Source organism: Suncus etruscus, chromosome 8 (assembly GCF_024139225.1).
Source record: "Suncus etruscus isolate mSunEtr1 chromosome 8, mSunEtr1.pri.cur, whole genome shotgun sequence".
Classification (NCBI taxonomy): Eukaryota; Metazoa; Chordata; class Mammalia; order Eulipotyphla; family Soricidae; genus Suncus; species Suncus etruscus.
In genome coordinates this window covers 1417648-1432319 of record NC_064855.1, presented here as the reverse complement: position 1 = coordinate 1432319, position 14672 = coordinate 1417648, and the positions used below count along the sequence as shown (strand labels likewise).

Below are 14672 nucleotides of genomic sequence, written 5' to 3'. Positions count from 1 at the left end.
GAGCTGGGCTGGAATGCGAGCCCTTTAGAGCTGGTGGCGCCGGAAACCGGGGGGCGGGCAGGCCCCCGACGCCCCTCCCTGTCTCCGTCTCCTCCCCACCACCCCGTGGCTCCTTTTCCTTCCTCCCCTCCAGGCGGGCCCCCCTCCTGCAGCCCGGCCAGAGTCTGGGCTGGAAGGACCCCAGGGAGCCCTGAACAGCCGCCTCCTTGTTCAGGGGGACAAGGCGGTGCCAGGGCAGTGCTGTCCCCGACTCACCGCTTGCCCGACCTGGGGAAGGTGGCTGGGCAGGACTTGGTGCAGACTGGGGATGCTTCTGGTGGGCTTCTTGCAAAAAGAGATGCGGACAGAGCTCGGGGACCCTCCCCACACACACACTGGTACTGGCCATTGATGCAGGACCACAGGAGGCCCTGAGCTGTCCCGACCCTCCGCCCCAGGTCTGGGTTTGCCACAGGCTGAAACGACTTCCTGAAGGAAGAGGCTCTTGACACCAAGGGACAGTGAAGGGAGTGAGAAGACCTTCTCAGGGATGTGGCCACATAGCCTGGTGACTGTCCACCCTCTCTTCTCGAACGGTGACCCCAGGGCCTTCGCATGACTCTTGTCCTTGCAACAGGCTTCCCTCTCCTGTCTTCCACTGGTTTCAGACTCAGTACCCTGGTCACCACAACTGTGTCTGGAGTGGACAGGATCCTGGCATCAGGGTAAAACCCTGGGACCCATAGACTAGCAGCAACAGGAGAGCAGGGGCCTCTCCCTGCAGGCTCCCTGGTCTCAGCTGAGTGGCCAGCACACACGCATATCCTGGCTGCCTGGTGTCCACTCGTGGGCCCTGCACCGCCAAGCTGTGGTGCTCCTGAGCATGGTGCTCCTCCTCCTTAGCAAGGGTGAGGCCTGCCAGGCTGGCAGTGGGTGGGGCCATCCACTCCATCCCGGAGCCCACCCACTGCCCCCCTGCCCACCCCCACTGCAGCTTCTGTCTCAGGACTATGTGGCTGGGGGTGGGGTGGGGGACTTTGGCCTGGAGGAAAGACCACAATGGAAGGGCCCCACCCACTCTGAGCCTTCCCTGCCCCCTCCCCTGCATCTGACCCCCCTCTCAGCTCATCTTCACTGGGCTGTTCTTTAGAGATCCCCCAAAGCAGCGACTCCTAATCCCAGAGACCCCTGAGCTGCAGACCATGCTCCAGTTGAGCACAGGCTCCAGAAAGCGTCCTGCAGGGACCCGCTGAGCTGGGGATCGGATGTCAGCCCCGAGCAGCCTTTGGGCCCTGCACCGGCAGAGGCAAGGGGTGTGAGATACAGAGAAGCCATTGTCCACCGTGGTGTGGGGGCCCACAGACCACGCCCCTGCTCAGAGGACAAAACATGTCCCCTGAGATGTGTCCAGCTCACCCACACCCAGGCAGGGTGGACCCAAGGCAGCCCCAAACCCCTCTCAGAGCCCCTCAGAGCTTCCTGCAAAACCGTGGCCCCAGGCCACGCCCCACTCTGTCCATCTGTGTCCATCTGCGTGTCTCTGATCCAGGTCACCAACCCCCTGCAGTCTGCGAGGTGATCCAACTTCTCAGCAGTTCCAAAATGCGTTCCACAGACTGGTCATCAGCATCCTCAGAAGGGGGACCACTGTCTGGAGAGTACCTGAGGGGTGAGCACCAACTTTCTGGCAGAATCCAGCTAAGCACAGAGCTGGGAGTGCCAGCTGAGCACTGCCAGGTGTGGCCCCAAAACCAAAAAAAAATCAAACTAGGGACCAGAGCACATTGAGGGCACTTGCCTTTCTCGAGGCCAAACAGGGTTTAATCTCTGGCATTCAGTATGCCCCCCACCCCAAGCATTGCCAGGAGTAATCCCTGAGCACAGAGACAGGAGGAAGCACTGCCAGGTATGGCTCAACAGCAAACAAATAATAAAGGGGCCGGGAAGGTGGCGCTAGAGGTAAGGTGTCTGCCTTACAAGCGCTAGCGTAGGATGGACCTCGGTTCGATCCCCCGGCGTCCCATATGGTCTCCCCAAGCCAGGGGCGATTTCTGAGCTCATAGCCAGGAGTAACCCCTGAGCGTCAAACGGGTGTGGCCCAAAAACCAAAAAAAAAAAAAAAACAAAAAAAAACACAAAACAAATAATAAAAAGCCAAACACGGACTGGAGCGATAGCACAGAAGTAGGGTGCTTGCATTGCAAGTGGCCAACCTGGGACAGACCTGGGTTTGATTCCCAGCATTCCATATGGTCCCCTGAGCCTGCCAGGGGTGATTTCTGAGCACAGAGACAGGAGTAACCCCTGAATGCTACTGGTGTGGCAAAAAAAAAAAAAAGAACAAAATGAAAAAAGGGGTCTAGTTCACAGTGGTGGTGGCAATATCTGGTGACCATCCAGGTACACAGAGAGCTAGAGAGCTAGTTCAGTGAGTACGGCAGTTCCCTTGCATATGGCCCATCTAGGTTTGGTTCCTGGCACCCCAAAGGGTCCCCTGAGCCCACCAGTACTGATCCCAAGGCACCTCGGGGAGAAGCCCCCAGACAGACAAACCAAACTCAAACCCAGATGCCTCGAGAACAGAAAGGTTCTGAGATGCCCCCAGGAAGCCCCTCCCATACTCTAGGCTCTGCCCATAGACCAGATGGAAGGCGCTGATGGCCCCACCCCAGAAAATTAGGAAAGGGATGTCTTTTGGGTAAGGTCTGACCTGAGGAAGTCTCTGGGGCTAGGCTCAGGTGTGAGGCTGTGGGGTTTCCTAGGTGAGGGGAGGCAAATGGCACGCTGCCCTGCAGAATATTATGGGGAGGGGTGGGCCTGCCTGGGGCAGGGCCCAGTTTTTCTCTGCCAGGCCCTGCCAAGGTCTATACGGCGGGGCGTCACACATAGCCTCAGATGGCTCCCCTCCCCCAAATCTGAGATTGGCACGGGGCCTCAGGGGCTTGGGAGCCAGAGGGATGAGGGACTGGGGGACTTGGGGCTTGTGTCTCAGGGGCTGGGGGTTATGGCGGATGGGTTCTTGGGGGGCATCTTGAGGGCTGGGGGTCTCAGGGACTGAGGGTCTTGGGGCTGGGTGTCTTGGGTGTCTCAGGGGCTTGTGACTCAGGGGCTGATGTCTTGGGGTCTTGTGTCTCGGGGTGGGGGTCTAGAGGGCTGGGTTTTTGTGGGGGCTTGTGTCTCAGAGGCTGGGGATATTGGGGGCTGGGTGTCTCAGGGGCTGGGAGGGTCATGTGGGCTGGGTGTCCTGGGGTCTTGCGTCTTGGGGCTGGGTGTCTCAGGGGATGGGGGAATCTCGTGGGCTGGAGCCTTGTCTTAGGCACAGGGGGCTTGTCCTGAGGTTCCTTTGCTGTTGCTTCCGATGATGGAGTAAGGCAGTGATGAGGGAGCCCCTCCAACTTAAGCCACACAGGGGACCCCCAGGGCTGAGCTCCATGGAGGGAGACCAGGGCAGGCACTCAGCAGAAGGGGAAGAAGGACAGGCCAAGGCCCTACTTTTCTGAATGTTTCTCCTCAGACAGACCCAACCGGAGGGACCCCCTCCCCTTTCTGGAATCTTCCATGTCTACCCTGCCTCCTCTCTGGCTGTTTGGTGTACCTCTCAGCCTTCTGGAACGAACAGTGTGCAGACCAGACCCGCCCCATGCACAGGGACTGGGAACATCCCCTGGCTCTATTTGCTGCTCTACAAATAGATACGGGGGGGGGGCGCTGAGGACAGAGCAGGACACAGCACCCCTCCTGTGCCCGACGGTGGCACAACCCCCAGTGTAGCCCGCAGGCTGGTGCGGGGCTGGGTACAGTTCAGAAGGTTCTAAGTCTTAGAATCTAAGAGATGCTCCAGTGGTGGGGGATGTTAGTAGACCTCTTAGGCCCCCCAGATCCTTTCAGCTCCGTAGGGCCCCTCAGATGCCTGCTGTTCTCTGCAGTTGGCCCGTGGGCTCCTCCTCCCTCTTCTTACAGCCCGGCTCAAGTGTGTGTGTGGGGAGGGCTGTTTCCTGCCCCAAATCGGCAGAGGCAGCGGCACCCACCTGGCCTGGCCCCCCATCTCCCCTCCCTCCTCCTTCCAGCGCAGCCCAGGCCTGTTGCTGCAGCCGACATTCCTGCGGGCTGAGGTCAGCTCCCCGCCCAGTCCCTCTGCCTGCCACGCTGCAGGTCCTCCCCACCAGCCGGCCCAGCCACGTCCCCACTCGCCACCTCCCTTCCCAATTCTGGAAGAAACCAGGAGGAAGGCTGAGAGATAGGAGAGAGTGGGAAAGCCACTGCCCAGGGCTCCCCAGGCCCCCCCCAAGCAGAGCCAGGAATGAGCCCTGAGCACAAAGCCAGGACTCAACCCTGTGGAGCCCCAAGCAGAGCCCTGAGTGATGCCTGAGCGCAGAGCCAGGGGTGATCCCTGAGCACGCTGGGCCTTCTCTGGAGTGGGGCAAAGGCCTGTGCAGGCAGATGGGTTGGGGTTAGGGCCCAGGAGGATATGGAGAAGCTCTAGACGAGGATGTAGCCGCAGATGGGAGCCCTGGCCTGTCCCAGGCAGCTGTCCCTCCTAGGGGGGGCTTCTCCCTCATCTGGGCGCAGAGTTCACAGAGGCCCCAACACAGGAAAGTCCTTGCACCCCCCAGCTCTCCTCCCCCAGGCCTGCTTGGAACGTTCTAGAAACCGGGTTCAGGAGGAACAGCGAGGGTGCTGGGGCCCGTCCCAGATTCCTTCACACCACACCCAACCCTTTTGCCAGGGCCCTCCACGCGTTGAGCGGCGTGTCTGGTCTAGCTCTTCCACACAGTGGACACGCAGCTCAGCCCCAACACAGGGTCCTGCCTCCCCCGGCCCCACGGACCAGGTCGGTCTGCTGTGTAGATGCCACAGGGAAGCGACCTGGCACTGGGGTGGGTGGGCAGGGGGTGGCTTGCAACTCCAGTGGGGTTGAGGGGAGCCTGGACCTTCGCCGACCTCTGCTCCCAGGCCAGGGAGACGGTTCAGCAGGGAGCCCCAGTTTGGCCTGCAGCAGGCCTGGGTCCTGCCATCATCACAGGGTCCCCTGAGGACTGAGCCAGAAGTGGTCCTCAGAACCTTGAGTGTGACTCCCAAAACATCCCCACAATGAAAAGAAACCACTGTCATTCAGCTGTGAGATGATAAATCCTACTTCTCAATTTCAGCCCTAATGCACCCAGGGTCCCAACCAAATAATATGCCCTCAGGCCCCAACTCCACATTCGTAGCCCCAACTCGAAACTCCTCCATTCAGGGCCGGAGCGATAGCACAGTGGTAGGGCGTTTGCCTTGCATGCCACTGACCCAGGATGGACCCAGGTTCAATCTCCGGCATCCCATATAGGTCCCCAAACCTGCCGGGTGATTTCTGAGTGAAGAGCCAGGAGTAACCCCCGAATGCAGTCAGGTGTGGCCCAAGAACTAAAAAACAAGAAAAACCCTCCTCCATCCATTCCCGGGTGATTTTGACACAGGTGAGCACGGATTTCCTCTCTGTGACTAACTGTTAAGACCGGCCAATGAGGGGCTGGAGCAATAGCACAGCGGGTAGGGCGTTTGCCTTGCATGCTGCCGACCCAGGGCAGACCCAGGTTCGATCCCCAGCATCCCGTAGGGTCCCTGAGCCTGCCAGGAGCAATTTCTGAGTGCAGAGCCAGGAGTAACCCCTGAGCACCGCTGAGTGTGATGCCAAAACACACAAAAAGGAGCAGCACACTTGGGGACCCCCACGTGGACTTGGGTGGTCAAATCACGTTGGCCGATCTGGTCACTGCAGCATCGTATAGAAAAACACCAGTTTCTGTTCTCAGTTACAGGCTGACACGTCCGTCTGCACACAGCCTGTCTGCACATCATAAGTCACATCGTAAATCACACACAGTCGGTTCTCACACACAAGCCCGCCTGTTCCCGTCGCCTGTGTGAGCCTGTGTGTGTGTGGACCGGCAGTATGTGGGCTGACTGTGTATAGACAGGTTATGCGTGTGGACTGTGGGGGGGGCTACGTATGTGGACCCACCACGTGTGGGTCAGCCGTGTGTGTGGACTGTGTGCACTGGCTGTGTGTGTGTACTGCTAGACACCGACCTTCCCCATGACTCTCCCTGGCCTCAGATCCAGAGCCTTGAACTGGTCACCAGAAGCTTCAGAGGACACCGAGGGCCTTAAAAGCCCACAAGAAGGAAAGAAAAGGAAGTCTGTCTTCACACTCGGCACCCAAACAGGACCAAGCTCTGAAGGGACCGATCCCAACGGCATCAGGGCTACCAGGACAGCACCCAGCAGTTTTCGGGCGGCAAGGGAGGGGGACATGGGCTTCCAGGGAAGGACTCAGCTTCCCACACAGCAGAAAGAGCTTTTCCAGTGTGACACACGGGATTCGCTGGACTTTTTTGGCTTGTTTTTTTTTTTTTTTTTTTTTTTTTTGGGGGGGGGGAGCCACACCCAGCGGTGCTCAGGGGCTACTCCTGGCTCTGAGCTCAGAAATCACTCCTGGCAGGCTCTGGGATCATATGATTTTCTGGGTATTGAATCCGGGTCGGCTGCATGCAAGGCAAATGATCCACCTCTGTGCTATTGCTCTGGCCCCAACTTATTTTATTCTTAAGAGTTTTGGGCCGGGCCCGGAGAGATAGCACAGCCGCGTTTGCCTTGCAAGCAGCCAATCCAGGACCAAAAGTGGTTGGTTTGAATCCCGGTGTCCCATAGGGTCCCTGTGCCTGCCAGGAGCTATTTCTGAGCAGACAGCCAGGAGTAACCCCTGGGTGTGGCCAAAAAAAAAAGAGTTTTGGGCCCTGGGCCAGAGAGATAGCATGGAGGTAGAGCATTTGCCTTGCATGCAGAAGGTTGGTGGTTCGAATCCCGGCATCCCTTAGGGTCCCCCGAGCCTGCCGGGGGCAATTTCTGAGGGTAGAGCCAGGAAGAACCCGAGTGCTGTCGGGTGGGATCCCCCCCACCAAAAAAAGAGTTTTGGCCACACCTGGAGGTACTTGGGGGGACCTGTTCAGCGTCAGGGATCAGACTGAGGTGATCTCGTGCAGAGACTATGGTTTTCCCTGTGCTGTTGCTCAGCCCCCACCCCCATGGTCCCATCCTCTTCGGGCAAGGGGACCCATGACAGATGCTCCAGGACAGAGGCAGAGAAGGGCTGAAGGTAAGGCTGACGGTCCCATGTTGGGGAGATCATGCATCCAAGCCCAAGATGAACTTCGTTTGGGCTCCCTAGTTCCCCCAACATCTACTGGCCAAGCGTTGCCCATGGGTCCGGGCTTCAGGGCTGGAAAAGTACTGAAGGGCTGAACCCTGCGGCCAAGGGGCGCCAGGAAGCAGCTGCGCCTGTGACCTCACCTGGCGTTTGCGGTGGGGGTCGGGGGCTGCTACTGCTTGGCCTTGGCTCCATCCCTGACCCCCCCCCTCACTCCCGTCTCCGGTCACTGATCTCAGCCAGCCAGGTCTCTCCCTCTAGGAAAACACCCCCGCTGGGGACCACAGTGCTGGCTTTTGTGTGCCCCTCCCCAGTGCCCCCTGGCCTGGGCGACCTTCCTAGCCTTGGCCGACACCCCGACTGGACTCAGCCCTGCGGGCACCTGAATAAAGAAGCCCCGGAGCGCCCGCCTGGCGTGGAAGGCTGCTGGCAGGCGGGCACCTTCAGGAGTTTGTTTTGAGCAGGAAAACCGTATTTTCAAAACAGCTCATTATGTGGAGTTTCCAGCTGGGGGGATGTGGCCAGACCTTGAGGTAGGGTGGGGCCCAGAGCAGAGCATGGCTGAGTGGGGGAAGTGTGAGGGTGCAGCTGGCCCCCCCACCATCTCTCATGCCAGGACACTGGACTTGATGTCTGTTGAGGGAGAGGAGAGGGACCCCAAAAGCAAGTCTCATGTGGTGGTGATGAGGTACAGATGGCACCTAAACCCTAAGCAGCAGGGCCAGGCAGCAGTGGGCAGCAGAGATGGAGGGAGACGGAGGATCCTGCTGCCCAGTTTCTTGGGGACTGTCTGAGAGGTGAGCGGACTGGGTTGGCCTGGTCCCTGCCGGTCACACCATCACCATGCTGCCACCCGTGGGCTGGGGCCTCTGCAGCTTTGTCAGGGCCAGGTACATGCCAGTGGCACATTGGGCTGGTCAGGAGACTGCGGGGACCAGTCAGAGCGATGCTGACCCTCAGATGCTTCCCTGGGGTCAAGTGGGAGTCAGTGCTTCCCTGAGCGTCTGGGGGTCCTGCTCAGCCTCTGAAGTCTGGTTCACTGGCTTTTGAAGAGAAGTGGGTGTGCCAGGCTGTGTGCTCAGGAAGGGGGTGTGGCCATTGTTTCTTCCCTCTTCAAGGAACTAGTCAGTTTTGCTGAAAAGTTGGCCCAGCAATGACACCCTGAGGATGCCTCATAATCTGATACTGGGGCACCCCAACATGCCATGTGCAGCTGGGGTGCGGGTGGCAAAAGTCTGAAGAGCCTGGGCTCCCTTGTGGTGTTGGGGTGCAGAGAGGAACGCAGCTTTTGTGGGGGCCCTGAGAGGCAGGTCTGACACAGGCCTCCCGAAGGACTGGAGGCATCAGGGAAGTTTCTAGAACACGCAGGGCTGGCAGATGTGCACAGCACAGCACAGACAGGCTGGCTGCTCCCACAGCGCAGACTGGAGAAGAGACAGGAAGCCACGAGCAGCTGGCAGACACGCCCCAGAAATGAGGGGCTTGGGGCTCTGCTGGGCAGTAATTGCAGGGGACAGCTGTGCTCTGTGGTGCCACTTACCTGTTCCCAAAGGCCCTGAAAGCTGGTTCCTAGAGTCTGGGGGACCTTTCAGTGTGGCTGGGGTGCAGGACTGTGAGGTACCTGGTCTAATGGGAAACCACATCCCATGTCCATCCAGTTCCATCACCCCTCACTGTTTTTTTTTTTTAGAAAAAGAAATAGGGGCCAGCGAGGTGGCACTAGAGGTAAGATGTCTGCCTTGCAAGCGCTAGCCAAGGAAGGACCATGGTTCGATCCCCCATCCCCCGGCATCCCATATGGTCCCCCCCAAGCCAGGGGCAATTTCTGAGCGCTTAGCCAGGAGTAACCCCTGAGCATCATCAAATGGGTATGGCCGAAAAAAACAAAAAAACAAAAAAACAAAAAAAAAAATGGAAATAGTAAAAAAAATAAAATAAATTCTTGGGGCTGGAGAAATAGCACAGCGGTAGAGCGGTAGGTATTTGCCTTGCACGCAGTTGATCCAGGATAGATGGTGGTTTGAATCCCGGCATCCCATATTCCCATATGGTCCCTAAGCCTGCCAGGAGCAATTTTTTTTTTTTTTTTTGGTTTTGGGCCACACCCAGCGATGCTCAGAGATCACTACTGGCTGTCTGCTCAGGGAAATAGCTCCTGGCAGGCACGGGGGACCATATGGGACACCGGGATTCGAACCAACCACCTTTGGTCCTGGATCGGCTGCTTGCAAGGCAAACGCCACTGTGCTATCTCTCCGGGCCCCAGGAGCAATTTCTGAGCACAGAGCCAGAAGGAAGCCCTGAACGCTGCCAGGTGTGACCCAAAAACCAAAAAGAATAAACTTCTTTATTATTTGGGGGCGGGAGGGGGGGTCTTTGGGCCACACCCGGCAGCACTCAGAGGTTACTCCTGGCTCTGCGTTCAAATATCGCTCCTGACAGGCTCAGGGGACCATATGGGATGCAGGGATCGAACCTGGGTCCGTTCTGGGTCAGCTGTGTGCAAGGTGAACGCCCTACTGCTATGCTATCACTCCAGTCCCCACCCCTCGCTATTCTTGTTTCGGTGTTCCCAGCTACCTCCACAGCAGGCTGGACCCGGGTCTGCATGGGAATACGCAGTTGAGGGAGGCCAAGAGATGGGACAGTGCACCTGGGACTGGGGTGGCTGCCAGGAAGTGTCTAGTCCCACAGTGCTATCAGCCTGCTGGGGGGGTGGGTGCGTGCAGGGAAACTGAGTCCTGTGAGCTAGAAATGGGCAGAGATGCTTCTAGGAGAAAGCAATTTCTGTCTGCACTGGCACAGGTGGGAAGGGAAGGGCATGGAGGGTGAAAGGAGACTCGGGGGAGATGCTCAAGGGGCCAGAGCCCACTCCTCCACACACACACTACAGGATATGCCCAACCACTGCACCAGCTGGTCCATGCTGCTGAAGACCTGGGCCTCCATTTCCCAAAAAAGGAGGTGCAGGGCCGCCACCTAGAGGGAAGGAAGGGAAAGCTTCTCTGGAAGCATCTCGTGGCAGTGGGAACCAGGGACGCCCCCTCCCCAAGGTCAGGCTTCCCTAAGGCAGAGGTGGGGGAGATAGGAGCCCCCGGCTGAGACAGACGGGGTGGGGCTGCACTGCTCAGTGTTGGTATTCCTCCACCCCAAAGCTGTGGTGAGAATGGGGGTAATGTTAGATGAATTCCTGCCTGTCCTGCTGAGTCCCCAACTGGGCCTGAGATGACTCACAGGCAGCCAGAGAACTAAGGGGCATCTTAGAGGCACCCAGTCAACAACTCCAACCATACTCTCCTTCATCTGGCCCCCCATACCCTGTACCCCTCCACACCCACAGACACACTGTACCTAGCCCGCACCCTTAGGGCCACAAATACACACATCCCACCCCCACAAATATAGTCCCCGTCCACTAATATATATCCCTCACCCCCAGACTCACAAATACAGTCTCCACTCCAAGGACAATGAATACACACACCTTCACCCAAGGTCCACAAATATACCCCCAACCCCAGATCCACAACATACACCACATCCCAGACCCACAAATACACAATCCACCCCCCAGGCCCCAATACACCTCCCTGCACCACACCCACAAATACACACACATCCCAGCCAACAAATATACAATCCCAATCCACAAAAACACATACTCCGCCCTAGGCCCACAGATGTACACACACCCTCCTCACCCCCAGACCCACAAGCATGCTCACAACACACACATTCCATTCCTACACAATGTACCCGCTGGGACACACATATGTACACTGTCCCCATATCTAAAATACAAACACATGCAGACAGCACCTATACCCAGAAACACACCTACCTACCCGTGTTCCATCCCCTCCACTGTGACTCCTGGGAGAAGAAGAGTGGAACTGGGGGCCAGAGCAATAGCAGTGGGTAGGGTGTTTGCATCGCACACATGGCAGACAGACCCGGGTTCGATCCCTGGCGTCCCATAGGGTTTCTCGAGCCTGTCTGGAGCCATTTCTGAGTGCAGAACCAGGGGCAATCCATGGGTGGCACTGAATGTGGCCCCAAAACAGAACGAAAAACAGGGACAGTGGGATTGTCTTTGGAGATCCGATCCCAACCCAGCCCTCAAGAGACAGCACACAGGACAGGCACCTCCGGACAGGGCTGTTGAACTTTATTGTTGGGGGCCCAGGGGGATGCAGGGTGCATCTCTGCAGGAAGAGTGTCTTCTGGTCCCTAGGTCCAGAGGACTGGCAGGAGGGCGGGCACAGGCCGGGGACCTGCAAGACAGAGGTGGTGGGCAGGGGCGCCACCTGCTGCCATTCATGGGCTACTGCAGGAAGGCGGATGGCGTGGCAGGCACTGGCGGGAAGAGGAGCTTGGCTCAGAGGCCCTGGGGTGAGTGAAGATACTCTGGGCTCTGCCTGCCAGGTCTCCAAACCGGGCCTAACCCTGGCAGCAGGCAAACGAGCACAGGCTCCTGGCATCAGATGTGCTGCTGCTGGGAGCCAGGGCTGGAGGGCTCAGAGCAAGAGCGAGGGCACCATGGGGCCCTTGTTCTGCTCTGGTGACCGAGTGGACAATTGGGTGGTACAGAGCTGCACGATGTCACCCACTGCAGGCAGGTGGACACAGAAAGCTCTCAGATGGGAGGAAGTAGGAGCCCTGGGCAGGAGGCTGGGCGTGGATGCTCAGCAGCTATGCCCAAAGGTGGAAGTGAGCTATGGCCCAGCAGTCTGACCTGTCCATGGACAGTTGCCCACAGCCACGGGCCCACGTGGGAGGAGTGTGACAGCGGTGAAAACCTGGTAGAGCTGGCCAGGCTCAGAGGGAGGGTGCAAGGCCTGAAGATGACACATTCTGCACAGAGGTTCTCACAGAACTTAGCCGTAGGCCACAGGCACCCAGACACTGCCTGTCCCACGCTCAGAAAGGAGCCGGGCTACAGCACGGAGTCGGGGCACAGGCTTGGCAAGCAGCTGGCCTTCAGAGCCCGAGTACTGAGAAGAGAAGTCCAGTGGGCCAAGAGTTGCTGGGATCCTGGCTTTGGCTCACGGTGATAGCAGGGTCCTGAACCCGGACCCCACGAGATCCTTCCTGCTGCTGAGGCAGTGGGTGCCGGGCTGGGCTTTCGGGGAGCAGGCAAGAGGCAGGGGGCTGGCCTGGGAGCGCACACCCACCTGCCTGCGGGGTCGAAGGGGTCCATCTTGCACAGGCCAGCCCCTACTTGGGCCCCAGGTAGGACACAGCTTTGCCGGTCTTGCCCAGCGTCTCCAGTAGTTTGTCCACATCATGCTCCGAGTCAATGCTCACCTTTTTGTTGGGCAGGTCGATGTCAAACTGCACCCCTGTAGGAGAGGGGGGATGAGAGGACTCGCCCCTTTGGGAGAGAAGAAAGGAGAGGGAGCAGCCCTGCAGCAGAGGGGTGTAGGGAGGAGGGCCCCTGCCAGCCCCCAGCCTGGCCCTCCCCTTTGGGGCCTCCGTCCTGGGACAGCCTCCGGTCACTGCCGCTTTCTAGGCTCGGATGGCAGATGGTTGTTGTTTTTCTGAGGTCTCATCTCTGGGTGCCACGAGCACCCAAGCCTCCCAGGAACCAGGTCCCCAGTGCAGCGGTGCGGCCCGAGTGCATTCTCAGCTGCTGGGTCCTGGTTCTGGGCATGCAGGGCTGGGCCAGCAGCTCACCTCCCAGCTTGTTGAGCACGCGCGTGACAGCATTGGAGCAGCCCTCACAGGTCATGTCCACGGAGAACTCGTGTCTCTGGAACACATGAGGGACTGAGCTGCAGCGTGCGTGGGCAGGCGGTAGGTTTGGGAGTCCCGAGTGTGCTCTATGTCCGAACACGGAACTCAAAGCACGCTGGGTCTGAGCTGCGGGGGCACTGCTGTCACTGGGCTGGGATTCCTAGGGGGTCTCCAGGGTGAAAAGGACAGGCCAGTGTCCCCTCTTTTGGTGGTTGCCCCTGCCACGTTGCAGCATTTTCAGACACTTGCACCCACAGAAGCCAGGAGCCCAGCTCTGGGTAGAAAGAACAGTGTGCTGAAGGGAATTGTAGAAGGGCAGGGGATGCAGGTTCCATGTAACCCTTCAGGGACGCCTGTGGGTCCTGGGCAAGGACCTCCACTTCACAACTTGTGCTCCCCTAACCCTGAGAGTATTAGCCAGGCGGGAAGCGAGTCCGCTAAGTTCCTGGAGAGGCTGGGGCAGCTCGCTGTGACTTTCACTTTGCTTTTCTACAAAGCTCGGCTGCAGGTGGGAGGGAGGGAGAGATGGAAGAGGGAGGAGGAATGGAAGGGAGTAAATAGGGAGTTCCACTGGGTGTGGCTGGCCACTGGGCCCGGCTTAGGGGAGCAAGACCCCAGCACAGGAGCACTGATTGGGATCTGAGAGCCCACGTCTGCATCTCCAGCCCACTGTGCCCACTTTCCTCATGAAGGAGGAAAAGGTCGTGTCCTCATGACAGGGCTCATGGTCAGGCTTCCCCATGTCCAGGCTGAGTGGATGGCCAAAGTCTGAGTGGCAGTCACAGAACTGGGGGCCGGACCTGCGGTTTTCTGCAGCTGTCCCCAAGGGTCCAACAGCCCCAGCTGACCAGTTCTGAAGGCCAGGGTGTGCAGCGGTGTTCCATGGATCTGTCCCCAGGGCGGGGTCTCCTTCCTTCCTGCGGACAGTCCCCTCTACCATAGCAGGAGCAGAGGCACAGAGCAACAGTGACCTGGCCTGGCCTGGCCTGTGCAAAGTCCGCCCTGCCTGGATCAGCCCCTACTCCCTCTCTCCTCCTGCTCCACAGTGAGATGCCCACAATGAGATGGTATTTACTGTTCCTTCCCCTCCCGCCCTCCTTCTGTTTCCCAACAAGGTCAGAAGCAAACAAGCTCAGTGCCCTCTGGGGGCCCCACGGAGCCCTGCTGGCTCTGAGCCTGATCTCCAGGCACCTGGCAGGGACCCATGGGGAAACACACCTGAGACAGGTGAGCAAAGCCGGGTGCTCGCTGGCTGGTCACGAGGTGCCCGGGGCGCTCCACAGGGAGGGGTGGGCCGAGACCCCCAGAACTGCCCCCCCAGGAGCCTCGCCAGCGCTTGCCGACTCTGTCCCCTTGCACCCACCCAGCACTTGGGGGTGATCGGGGAGGTAGGGAGGCTCCCGGGCCCGCTCCCAGGGTGCCTGGCCCACCTGGCTGGGGCTTCCAGCCACCGGGGGCCGTGCACAAGCGGGGACCGCCCCAGGCCTGGACCCCGAAAGGCTCCTCTGGGCCCGGCTGCCCTTGGGCCTCCAGCAAGGGTCTCATGCGGGTGGCCCAGGGGAGCGAACCCAGGACCCATCGGGTCTGCAACGGGTCCCGATCCTCACCGCGGTGGCCAAGGGGAAGCCCCCGAGGCTCCCCGGCTACAACCAGGCTCGGGGCGCCGGCAGCGGGACGAGGCGGGAGCCGGAGATCGAACCCGCCACTTACCGGCATGACGGCGACTCTGAGCTCCGGGCTCTGGGGCGCTGCTTCCGGGAATGCGTGG

At 59.2% G+C, this 14672-nt stretch overlaps 1 protein-coding gene across 1 annotated transcript; it reads right to left on the bottom strand.

The window, feature by feature from the left end:
* Window positions 1-11315: 11315 nt before the first annotated feature.
* On the bottom strand, window positions 11316-14672 carry ATOX1 (antioxidant 1 copper chaperone). The gene is made up of 4 exons (XM_049778083.1): window positions 14615-14672; window positions 12845-12920; window positions 12343-12510; window positions 11316-11442 (listed from the first exon to the last, which is right to left on the bottom strand). The coding sequence occupies exons 1-3, from the start codon at window positions 14618-14620 to the stop codon at window positions 12386-12388; spliced, it is 207 nt and encodes a 68-aa protein (XP_049634040.1). The 5' UTR covers window positions 14621-14672; the 3' UTR covers window positions 11316-11442; window positions 12343-12385.

Excerpts from the sequence above, each read along its gene's own strand:
- ATOX1 (XM_049778083.1), bottom strand. Across the intron at positions 12,511-12,844 it reads CGTGCTCAACAAGCTGGGAG|GGGTGCAGTTTGACATCGAC; the intron begins GTGAGCTGCTGG and ends CCTCTCCTACAG.